The sequence below is a fragment of the Herpailurus yagouaroundi genome, unplaced genomic scaffold (assembly GCF_014898765.1).
Source record: "Herpailurus yagouaroundi ecotype Mexico unplaced genomic scaffold, PumYag 29, whole genome shotgun sequence".
Lineage (NCBI taxonomy): Eukaryota > Metazoa > Chordata > Mammalia > Carnivora > Felidae > Herpailurus > Herpailurus yagouaroundi.
The window spans coordinates 48,874,850-48,887,157 of NW_024412377.1; the positions used below are offsets into that span (position 1 = coordinate 48,874,850).

At 46.2% G+C, this 12,308-nt stretch overlaps 2 protein-coding genes across 7 annotated transcripts in view; one reads left to right on the forward strand and one right to left on the reverse strand.

Annotated features, from left to right (window-relative positions):
* CYFIP2 (cytoplasmic FMR1 interacting protein 2) overlaps nt 1-12,308 on the forward strand; it is a 129,119-nt gene that overhangs the window by 73,929 nt on the left and 42,882 nt on the right. The window lies entirely within an intron of this gene.
* FNDC9 (fibronectin type III domain containing 9) lies at nt 65-5,201 on the reverse strand. Its single transcript, XM_040443254.1, has 2 exons — nt 4,715-5,201; nt 65-2,681 (listed from the first exon to the last, which is right to left on the reverse strand). The coding sequence occupies exon 2, from the start codon at nt 2,672-2,674 to the stop codon at nt 1,961-1,963; it is 714 nt and encodes a 237-aa protein (XP_040299188.1). The 5' UTR covers nt 2,675-2,681; nt 4,715-5,201; the 3' UTR covers nt 65-1,960.

The window sequence follows — 12,308 nt, forward strand, 5'->3', positions numbered from 1 at the left end:
AAGTGTTTCCTGAATCAGAAAAGTAAGAAGATGTAGAGATAAAGAGGCAGTAGTGAGAAACAAGTGCAAGCAGATTCATCTTTATTTGTGCACAACTAGCAAGCGCGGGGGTGAACGCAGACCCAGCGGGGCTGGATCCTGGGCGGGAATTGTTTGGGGAGCACGTCACAGAGGTGAGCAGGGAAGTAGGTGTGTGGGGCTTCTTGTCTTCACCCCATCTCCTCCTGTTTCTCAGTCGATTCATTGCCGTATCATCCTGCAATTCTGGGATTTTTTGTGTTCCATAAAGATAAGAGATTTGCAGAGAGGAAGCAATTGGGAAGGTAGAGTTTGAAGGAAATCCCAGATGGCTCGAGCTAGAGCTGAGAGACAGGTCTTCTCCCCTCTCTTTACTGCTTTGTTCACAATGCACATCCTGACCCTAACTAGACCTCCCAAATGGTGCCCTGTTCTAGACCCTCAGTCCTTTGCCATTCATTAAATAGACATTTATTAAGCGCCCACTATAGGCCAGACACTGGGCTAGATTCTGCATGCTGGGAATATATCAGAGATTAAAACAGATGTCATTTCTGCCCTTCTTGAATTTCCACACCCATGGTAGGGACAGGGGGCAGTGTTCACAAAGTCTCACAACACTGTGGTATGTGTAGGAGATCCATTTCTTACCCTGCGGGTGTGAAGGGGAGAATGACACCGACAGGGTGAAATGTGCCAACCAACAGCAGCAAAGGCAACATTTTTCTTCGTGATGGAATAGAAATGGCCACCTTTGACCCCGTTTTTTAAAAAGTAAGCACAGATGGACTCAGAAAAGAAGAACTTGACTGAATATATATGAGAAAAGGTACTCCTCTAAGGTCGGGGACCCCTAGATCAGGAAGTGTGGCAAACCAATGAGCTCCCACCACTTGGGCCTACAGGTGGGTGGACTTAGAGGCTCTTGGGATGATGCTGGGACAGTGCAGGTGTCCTCTCCAAGATGGCCAGTCTGGTCAAAGCAACTTTCTCAAATCAAGGGACATTATAGCCAGCATTTTGGGTAGCTTACAGACATGTCATTGAAAAACAGTGAATTACAAAGTAAGAACAACACCTCCCACTTCAAATCTCTTTCAAACCTTGTAATTATAACAAGAAGAAAGACTTCTGTTGATGCTAGTATGCCTTAATACCTTCTGCTCTCCGATCTCCCTTTTTATCAAAGCTAAGAGAGCAGACCTTAAGCTCAGAGGCTTTAATAGGCAATAGGATCTAAGTCAAACTTAATATTATGTTGTTTTCATTATGTTTATTCTTATATCTCTTCTGTTTATAGAAGGAGGGTGCTGGCTTTTCATTTATGGAGTCATAGAAGTCTATCTTTTAAAATAAGTTTAAGTTCGAAAAGTGAGTCAAAAGAAAAATATTGTTAATAACAGTAGAGATAATCTGTGGTTTAAACAAAATGAAGGTGGGGTACGAGGTGTTATGTGATAGCCTGAAAGCTGGAAGACACTCTGGGGCAAGGCTCCTCATCCTTTCCAAAATAATCCCCCCAACAGCAGTGGACACTGGACATCTGCCTCAGCTGCCTGGAAGCATAACCCAGAGAGCCCACCATCAACTCGAAAGTTTCCTCAGAGTATTGTGTTTTATTTAAGCCATGCAAATTTTGCTTTCTCTACCATAATATATTCATGTTTGTTTTAATATTAAAATAGCATTTTAAATTCCTAACTGGGTTCCCCTAAATGGATGCTCCTAAGAGACGCCATATTTCTCCTTTGACATACCGTGGGGGTGTATGCTTTCCAGCTTGAGAAGCTTTGCCATGGGGCATCCATCCAACCCAGGCGATCCACAAGAGCACTGACATTTGAGGGGAGACAAATGGGCAGCCTAGAGACGCATTTTTACAAAAGAACTACTGTATAGAGGGCTTTAAGCTACATGATGCAGGCTGCCTCCTCCCTACCTCTCACTCCCCAAAACGAGGCAGTATGGCGGGATGATCACCACCCCCTCCCAGTAAGGCACCCTCATCAGGGGCATCCTCATTGTCGGCATCCTGGTCAGCTGCTGCATCCTGGTTGTCTTCAGCTTCTGCTTCTGGTTCTGCATCAGCTCCGGAGTTCTTGCGTGGCATTTCCACCAGGGGGAGCCCCTGCAGGTCTTCCTCTCTCTGACCAAGAGCTGGGGCCTCCTCCGGCCATCTCACCAAGCCATTGGCTTCCTCCATGTGGCCGGCTCTGTAAGACCATCGAGGCTCATGGCAACGGATACACCAGAACTGGAGGCAGATAAAAGCTAAGACGGCTGTGAAGCAGGCCAGCAGAATGGCCATCAACACCCAAAGGGAAATTTGGGGGTCCACCAGGGAGCTCCCAGCAGCCAGTGGACTCTTATCCAGGGTATGGAACATGGTGCAGTAGTGCCTATAAGGGAAGGCAGCCTTCTTGCAACTGATGCACAGGAAGTAGAGAGTGGAAGGGGCGAGGTGTTCCAGCACCACAGAACTGATCGTTCGAGGCACTTTCTCCTCGTGGTGGAAGCTGTAGCGAAGATAGCCGGAGAAGATGCTGTTCCAGTTGGGCCTATACATAATATGGTAATAGTCCTCCAGACAGGGCTCCGAGGACGACCAGGAAATGATGGCTCCTGTATAAGAAACGTTCCCAACCTCGATGTTCATCCTGATTCTAGAACCAGAATCAAAGTGAAAAGTGACATACCCTTGCTTAAGTATTTATGATCATCATACCAGCATATATTACACATTCAAGATGGAGACTAATAATTGTCCCTATTCTACAAAGAAATGGAGGACAAGAGGTTACATTACTCAGCTAAGGTATAGCTAAGAAATGACAGAACAAAATCAGGGCTGTCTCATGTCAAAGCCTGAGGCCTTCAGGCCTGAAAAAGATGCACTCGCATCCCCCCAGCCTCATCCTGCCCTGGCTGAGATCTTTTAGGTACAACATTGTTTCCAACCCTTTAAAATAAGAAGAGAGGCAATAAAAGAAATCAGACCACCCGATTAACGTCCCTACATTAGTCACCACACGTTTGTGACCTCCAAGTTAGACAATTATATCACCTACAATATCCCTTCTGGAACTTCTGCTTTTGCTGCAAGTTCTGTGAGCTCAGTCAGTCATCTAGAACATTCTGCCCACTGCGATTTTAGCCTCCCAGCTCTGTTGCCCGTGAGAGAGGAGATTTGCGTCATCACTCCTTGGCAGCTGATTTCTCCCCAATGCCTCTGCTCCTGTTTTATTTCTTTGTTTGTTTGTCCAAAGGCAAACGTACCCAGGAAATTAGTTGTGTAGGTCAAGGCAATCAGCTCCTAATACCAGCATAATTGCTACTGCTCAGTATCTCTGGTAATGTGAATATCGATGATGATACTAACCACCAGCAGTTAGTGAGTGGTTGCTGTGTCACATCTAGTATGTGTCATGCTGCATGCTCACAGGCCATAATAAATGTCACACCCTCTGAGCTAGGTCCCCTTTGTATAGGTGAGCAATCTGAGGTCACTCGGCTGATAAGTAGACTCAAAGCCCCGTAATTGCTGGATTTCCAAATGCAAGGCTGCTGGGTTTAGTTACAGGACGTTACTGCAAAATGAGGTGTTGGTACGCAGACCTGGTTGCTGTTTTTCCACAAATCAAATGAGCCCTCTTCAGATTCCCAGCCTTACGGCTTTGGTAAGAGAACACCATCTTCAAGATTTGGGGGTTTCTCTTAAATTCTGTCTGTTAGAGACATAGTGTTTCCCCTCCACTGAATTTCCCCCTGACCTATGATTCAGGGACAGCTGTATTCATTCAACCTGTGTATGTTCATGTACGGGTCTTACCCAGCCCTATTCTCTGCCCCTTCTGTGTCACGTGAAATACAGAAGCCTTCGTTTTAGATATTAATGACCTAGTAAAAACCCGTCAACCAGATTTTAACCTGAATTGGCTATGAAGCCAAACTGATTTCTATCACAAGCTGCTTTCTGTCTTCCCTGCCTCCCTCCGACCCTCTATTTTCATGCCCACTCTCCTAGAGGAGGTGGGCAGAGAGATGCAGAGCACTGAGTGATTTTTCAGTCCTTGTTTTTCTTCTCTAAGGATGACAGTGAACTAAAATGCTCGGGAAGGGGAATAGTTCCCTTCTGTTTGGTTGGAAATTTCATCCCAGCAACACAGGCAATGAAAGGGACAAGACAGGTGTGCTCAGATCCCTCCCGGGAAGGTCATTGCCAAGGAGACTATTTGAGCTCCCTTCATCAGTCTCCTTTCTCATAAGCTCCCCCATCCACTCCACCCCACACATCCCTATAAACACACTTCTGACCACAATGAAAAGAGCTTAATTCATTACTTATAATACAGAGGCTATGGCCTTTGTAAAACCCTTCCATCAGGGGTGATCAGGAATCGCGTTTTTTTGTCATGACTCTTCTCTCTTGTTTGCCTCACATCTGCTGCTGGCTGTCTTTGCAGACTGAGTTCTCTACAGCAGACATTTTTAAGAGCTTTCTGGCAAGACACTATAGCAGCATCCTCAGCTTTGGAGACCAAATCAGTCTCCCTTATTTGTTTTTCTTTCTCTGCTTCTGTTTCTAAATTCCCCCTATTTTTAGCTATTCATATTACCATTGCCTGGCCGTCCTCCAAGCAGAGTGTGAAAGGAGAAGCCATTTCCATTTCCAAGAAGAGTCATTTATGTCCCTTACCTGATGCTCGCGGTGGATCTGGTTAGAACGCAGCCTGCAGAGGCAGAGACAGAGTGGACCAAAGCTGAAGGAATGGAGCCTTCTCCCCTCCTCTGCTCTGGGCTCTCCTTGATGTCTCTCTCGCCACTGTCTGAGTAATCCCACTGTCGCCCCCAACGCTCACATTATTCATTTCTTCAGATCAGCATCATTCACCATGGCAACCAGCAGGCATCTGTACGCACGATGCTTTCAGGGACCAGTCTGGAAAGGCTTTTGCCCACTGAGAGGAGCTCTCATTCCTTTGGCCAAAAAAAGGCAAACAGTCTCCTGCAAACTGATCCTCAGAATGGTACTGATTCTTCCAAGGCTGCCAGATTTTCTCTGTAATTGGCTGGCAATCATTTTTTGCCCCATCTAGACCCTCTTTGGACAATGGTCAAATACAATTATCAGATATCCCACAATTTAAACAGCAATTTTATCCCTTGCCCTCCCACTCCCACCCCACCTCCTACCATCTTCTTTCTTTATTCTTGTCTCCTGTGGCAGTCTCCAGATACATGACACTGGTCAAGACTCTTTTATTCTCTGGGCCTCAGTTCCATCATCTGTAAAGCTGTAGCCTTGGGCTAGATGGGGATGGCAGATAGAAAGCAGGATTCTACCCCCTGCCCAGTCCTGAACCCACGTCAGGCTTTCTAAACCATCACAGCATATGTACTGGGTTGATTTGAGTCTACCCAGAACCTCAGGGTGTGACCTTATTTGGAAATAGGGTCTTTGTAAATTTAAATTAGTTGAGGATCTTGAAATGATACCATCCTAGATTTAGGGGGAACACTGAATCCAATGACTGGTGTCTTTATAAGAGAAAGGAGAGGGAGATTTACACAGAGGGGCACAAGGGGAAGGAGCCATGTGAAGACAGAGGCCGAGGTTGCAGTGATGTCACCAGAACCAGAGAGTGCCAGGCACTGCCGGGGCCTGGAAGATGCAAGGATGGAATCTACAGCGGGCACATGGCCCTGCCAGCACCTTGATTTCAGGTTCCTGGCCTCCAGAACTGTAGGATGTTACAGTGTTGAGGCACCACGTTTGGGATCATTTGTCACCATGCCCTTAGGAAACTAATACAACACTTCTTCCAATTGGGCTCAGAAACACAGGCATCCCAAGAAGCTGCTTCCCAATCCATCAGTTGGAGCTGAGACCAGAAATGGAAACCCTTTACTATTCCTGGATTGGATGATCCCCGAAGTTCTTCTCTTTGAAGAACCCTGACTCTACTTCCATTTCCCACGAAACTCTATCTGCCTCCGCAATTCTACCCCTTCCTGGTCTCCTTAACCTCAAAAGAATTTGTTGCCAGCACTCTATTGGGGCGAGCACAGAGCACATCTGATATATGAAGAGAATCAAGTTCTGTCATCCTAAGCTACCAAGTTTGTGGAAATTTGTGATAGCAGCCCCGGCTTAGGCAGATTTAGACCTGAATTATTTTACACAAATTACGTGCTTTTAAAAGTCAGGGTTTCTTTCTCTTCTTGGTTCTCGGCCAAAGTATCCAAGTGAACCCATGAAAGTCTCCTTGTGATCCACATGAGTGATAATCAAAAAGTTCTGAAGAGTTTCCCGGTGAGTCACAGACCCTCCCCTGGCCAAGGGTCTCTGTGAGCCTTGGAGTCCCGGGATGTCCCTTGATTAGACACTTGCTCTGTGTCTTTCCCATGGCATTAGGTCTTCCCAGGGGCCTGTCTAAACTCTGCCGTAATGTGTGCTAATGGTGACTCCCTGCAGAACATAAAAGTGTCCTCTCCACAGAAAGGCCACCGTGGTAGTTTGCAGGTGCCTTTTGAAAAGGTTATTTTGAGGGAAATAAAAATACCAGACTTGGGAGGCCTGTGGAGTGATGAGATAGAACTCAAGCCTTTGCCACAGAAAATGGGAATTTATTTTTAATGCTCCCGGATGCCATTTTTAACGCTGAGCTTCTTATTTGAGAAGTTGAGACACTTAGAGAATGGGAGTGAGGCCTAGAAGCCTTCCTGTTTCACAGATCCCAAGGGAAGGGAGGGCATCCTCAAACCATACGACTGACTAGAGGCAGAGCCAGCAGTGAAAAGCATGCCCCTGACCCTGAGTCCTGGGTGCGTCCTGCCCCTTTGGCCATCACCATCTACCAGCAGCACCTGGAGGAGCCAACGCAGCCCTCGGTGCTTGAGATAAATCTTCTGGAGGCACTGGCCTCAGGAGATCACATCCCAGGAAGGCTTACTCTTTCTCCACCTTCAGAGAGGCCAGGACGGCCCTGATTGGTTTACACCATTAGTAAATTACTGCTAGAGGAAACCAGCCAGAGTGGGGGTCCCTATGCCCTTCCTGAAGGTGGCAACAAAGGGGTGATGTGAGGGTATCCCCAGTCCCAAAGCTGGCTGGCACCCAGCACAAGGTCGTTGTTCAGGGTACAGACCTTAAAATCCCAAGGCTGGGTTTGAATCCTGCCTCTGTGGCCTTGACGGATTCCCTCATTTTTCTATACCTTGGTTAACTCTTCTATTGATGCAAATATCAAGAATACCTGTCTTATAGTGTTGGAGCAGTGTAATGAACCCATCTCTGTGAGTGCCGGGCTTAGGAACAGTAGTTACTATTCAGAAGAAAAGTCAGTGGGTCAGAGCCATTGCCCGAGTTGACTGTAGCTTCTTCATCCAGAGGCTGATATGGACAAGGTTTGCACCCTACATGGTCCGTCCTTCCTTCCTTCCTTCCTTCCTTCCTTCTAAAAAAGTTTTATTTTAAATATATATATGTGTGTGTGTATGCGTATTGTACATGAATTAAAGAATACAGAAAGACTCAAAGACAACAGCCAAATCCATACAACTCAGAAATAACAAAATGCATTTTGTTGCATTTTACATGTGCTTTATCACTTTACCCAGGTGACAACTCTTTGAAGTAGGCCTCTTATCACCATTGTACACAGGGGGAAACTGAGGCTCAGAGGGGTTAATTAACTTGACCATCAACACAAAGTAAGGCTTGGCAGAGCCGAGCCGTCTCCCGGTCTGGATCCCTAGAGCCGGCGCTCCTGGCCAGCCTCCCTGATGCGCCACTCTTGTGCCTGCCTTATTCTTCAGTCAACAGTAATCAACAGGAATGCTTACCTTTGCTTAGCTTCTCTTCAGCAGTAGAGACAGGACTTCACAGTTTAGTGGATTCCAGAATGATGGGAGCAGACGAGGAATTAAAAGACCTCAGAGAGAACATCCAGCCACCTGAATGTAGCCATAGAAGCAGGGAAACCATTAAATACATCTGGAGAGATGCACTCAGCGTGTGTTTTTCCTCTTCTGAGGTTCCCTGCTCTGGAATCTGGAGTCCACGTACCCCTGACCAAGAGCTCTGTCACTTAGGGTGAGGGGTGATACTAAATGTAAAAGATGTTTAACAGCCAGGCCAATAATTGAAATTAGTATATGAGCCTAAATTTTAAACATACTAAGTCAAGTAAATTATATAGAGTCTATCATAAAACTGCCTTCCAAGTGACATAGATTGTCATACAAATCAGCCCTTAAAGTATATCAGTAATTTCCCAATAATTTCAGTCTGTAGAAATTGTCGGTATGACCTTGTGTTTGGTGTGGTTGTCACTAGCTGCATGACGCCCCTGTCCGAGCCATGATTTGACCTCAAGGAAATCCATCATTCTCTTGCGACGCTTTTTCCATTAAGTCATATCCTTGAGACGTGGGACCCAGTGCATTGCTACATCCAGCTGAGATATCTCAGCTGGGCCCATCCCTTGGTGCCAGCGTCCAGCCTGGCCTGCCCAGCGGAGTCTGCATCAGCCCCACTGACGGCCCCACCAGCAGTGCTACTGGCTTTGCTGTGGCTGTCCCCGCTCCCGTGGCTGCCCCCGCTCCCGTGGCTGCATGGCACCGCCCCCCAGCTACACAACATTATTGACCCACCAGTCCAGAAGAATTTTTTGTTATTTTGCCAATTGGTACACGCAGTAGAATATCATCTTGTATTTCACTTCCCTTAGGTTCCTCCTCTGCTGAATGGGGGTGATTGTACCTGCCTTACATGGTGTAGGAGGCTGATCATGGCCCCCAAAGATGTCAGGTCCTAATCCTGCCACCTGGAAATATCACTGTATTTGAAAACAGGGCTTTGTGGATGTGATTAAATGAAGGACCATGAGATGGGAGATTATCCTAGAGTATCAGGATGGGTCTGAAATGCTATCACAAGTGTCCTTATAAGAGGGAGGCAGAGGGAGGTTACACACAAACGGAGGAGGAGCCCACACCTCAAGAGACAACGGAGGAGGCCACAACTCTTGGAATGCTAGAAGGCACCAAAAGCTGGAAGAGGCGAGGGATGGGTCCTCCCCCAGCCTCTGGAGGTGGTGTGGCCCTGCCGACACCTTGATCTTAGCTCCATCATTCTGATTTTGGATTATGGCTTTCGGAACTGTTAAGATAATTTATTTCTCTTTTTTACCAGATTTGTGGTAATTTGTTATAGCCGCCACAGAAAGCTAACATACCTGGGTATATTTTATATATGAAGGAATTATTCATAAGCTGAGGAACATTACACACTTAGGTGTCATCACATTGGTATAGGTTATTTAAAAAGCGATGACTTTGGTTTCTTCCAAAAATCTTAGCGTCTCTAAGTGTACATAGCGTTGGTATGGTATTGCCAGAGAGTTCCATTCCTGTTCTCCCTCTTGCCTTTATTCACGAGACAAGAAAGGGAGGAGCACTGATTCCTGAGGGAGGCCTCTACAGCAACCATCTTGGATTTTTCAACCTCTGAGCTAAGAAGCCCAGGAAAGAAGCCAGACACTGGAGACCCAGCCTTCCTGCGGCTCACTACACATCAGGAAGAGACAGAAATGTCAGCCCTTCCTACCGATGGACTTGAACCTTTAACTCAGGACTCTATCAGTCCTTTAACACATCTTAGCCTGTGGGCTCTCAACAAGGAGGGTGTTGCTGTTATCTCCCCAGTGTTCCTTGCCCTGCGGGGATTTCAGAGAGTTGAGCTGAGCTCTCCACCTGAATTAGGAAGTCATGTTTGTGTCCCTGGACTGATGGGATTCAGATTGCTCAAGGAACATTAGAGAAATTGTAACTAAAACGGGAAAATTAGAAATGGTTTTAACTCCTCTTGGGATCTCCGAAAACAGAGATTGTGATTCCAGAAAGCAGAGATGCAGATTGCTTGCAAATTCAGTTTGCCAAATAAGTAGTCCTCAGTGATTGGAGTGGCTGGCCATGTTTACTGTCCGTGAGAGGTAGTCGCCTTATACAACACTTAAAAATGGTGAAAATGGTAGCTTTTAGGTTATGTATACATCTTACAGGGTTTTTTTTTAAAGCCCATATTAATAATATTACAGGGCCCCAGCATCTGCCAGATCAAACTCACCTTATTTTCTGTCTTCCTTAAAATACTGTCTTGCCTTCAAGAAAAAAAAATGCACACCTGTGTCACGTATTAAAAATATGGTTCTAATTTCTAAATCAGGATTGTTTACTTCTTGAGATCTCATAAAGTTAGCTATTTTGTGCAGTTGCATTTAAACCAGTGAGGCATCCTAAATAGGATACATAATTAGTTTCTAAGGCAGGCAGCCTGGTAGTTACCTGAGTCAGCAGGATTGGTTCCGTGTAAGAGGTATGTAGCAAGTTTCCAATATCTCAGGTCATGTTGCCTTCCTGTTTTTCTTTGCTAAACCTCAGAAAATGGCCAGGCTCCCATATTCCCACATTTTCTCAATAGGGCCCAGCCTCCTATTGAGCCAGCAGGTCAGATGGGTGCCCTCCGGGGGTGTGTGTGTGCATGTACTTTGCAGCATGCGTGTGTGCGTGTGTGTGTATTTCCTCCTGCATGGGTGTGGTGTATTTTGGGGGTGGGGGGGAGTGAGGGGAGCTGACTCACTTATTCACTTAAGAGGACTTGAATTCTGCTCATTTCATGCTGATCCTTCCTGAGCTTGGGCCATCAACCGAGGCCTAAATTTGTGGTCTAGACCAGAATCCAAGACTGGTGTGGGAAGGTCAACAAGAGGCCTCTTGTGTGCACTGAGTGGGTCTGTAGGGGAATTCTCTACACCCCTGTGTGTGGTAGAAACAATTCCAGAATTATTCTTCTTCTCCACCTAGAACTGGAGAGGCTGCTGAATAGTTTCTATCTCCCTGAATATGTTTTTATTTGCACTTGCTATGAGTGCTAAGGGCACTTGGCGCTTGGGTGGGAGGGAGGGTCGAGAATGCTAAGGAGGAATGCCTAGGAAGACAGCACTGCAGCGCGGAGCTCAGAAGGAGTGCCCCTGTCCACCCCTGGCTCAGGCAGGGCTCCCTTCTAGCCACACTGTGTTTCGCAGCCTCCACCAGGACACTTGGAGCCATGAGGGCCTCTACCCAGCACGGTCTATTGCTGGACAGCTCCTGTTTTTATAGTGTTGTAAATATTGAGCGCAGTCTGCATGTTTGGTGTGTCGGCTAGTCCCAGCTATGACCTCATGTGGGATATACAGTGTGTCGTGTAAAATCTCACCCCGTTGGGTGCACTCCCCTCTCCACGTTCCGAGAATCATGACTGCAACCAAGGCTGCTGGGGGACATTTGGCCAAGAAGTTGTATTTTCTTAGTCTTTACCTACCAGATTCTCAAACAAAGCAATATTAATGGTGGTTATCACGGTGAGTGCTTCCAATGTGCCAAGCACTATGCATCGCGCCTTGTATATGTTGCCTCATTTAAACTTCCAACAACCCTATTGGAGTTCTTGGCCTAGAGAGTATAAGTCATTTGCTCAGAATCATCTAGCTAGTAAATTTGTGGACCTAGGATTTAAACTCAGGCACCACACCACCCCCCACACCACCCCCAAAAGTCCATCCTCTAGAATCAGACAAAACAGGAAGAAAAAGTCAGAGAATCAGACAGGAAAAAAAAAAAAAATAGTTGATTGCTTTTGTACCCATCAGGGATATCCATTTGAAAGCTCCCTGCTGCTCAGAAATTCCTTTCATGAGATATTTGTAAAAGGGATGAAGGTGAGCTTCACTGGTTTCAGAGGAGAGGTCCTGAGTGCCTGGTGTGGGTGGGGAGATGAGAAGGTGGTTCTAGAAGTCAGTAAGCTCTGTCACATGCCCCCAGCACAGCCAGGTCATCAGTCCCTTGTTCCTGTGCAGTCTTGAGCTGCAGCCCTTTTCAGGAGAAAATTCAAATCATGGTTTTGTTTTTTAATCTTTGAAAACAAATGTTGGAAAGTAAATCAGCCCAGTGGGTTTTTTAAATTTACATTTATATTGAGTTATAACCATATTGAGTTAAGATGCAGTCTTAATCAGTTCAGGCTGCTACAACAATACCATAGACTGGTTGGTGTACACACTTATTTATTGCCTAGAGGCTGGGAAGTCTGAGACCATGGTATTGGCAGATGAGTTGTCTAGCACAGACCCACTTTCTGGTTTGCAAGTAGACTTCTCCTCACTGTATTCCACATGATGGATAAGGAAGGAAGGAAGGAAGGAAGGAAGGAAGGAAGGAAGGAAGGAAGGAAGGAAGGAAGGAAGGAA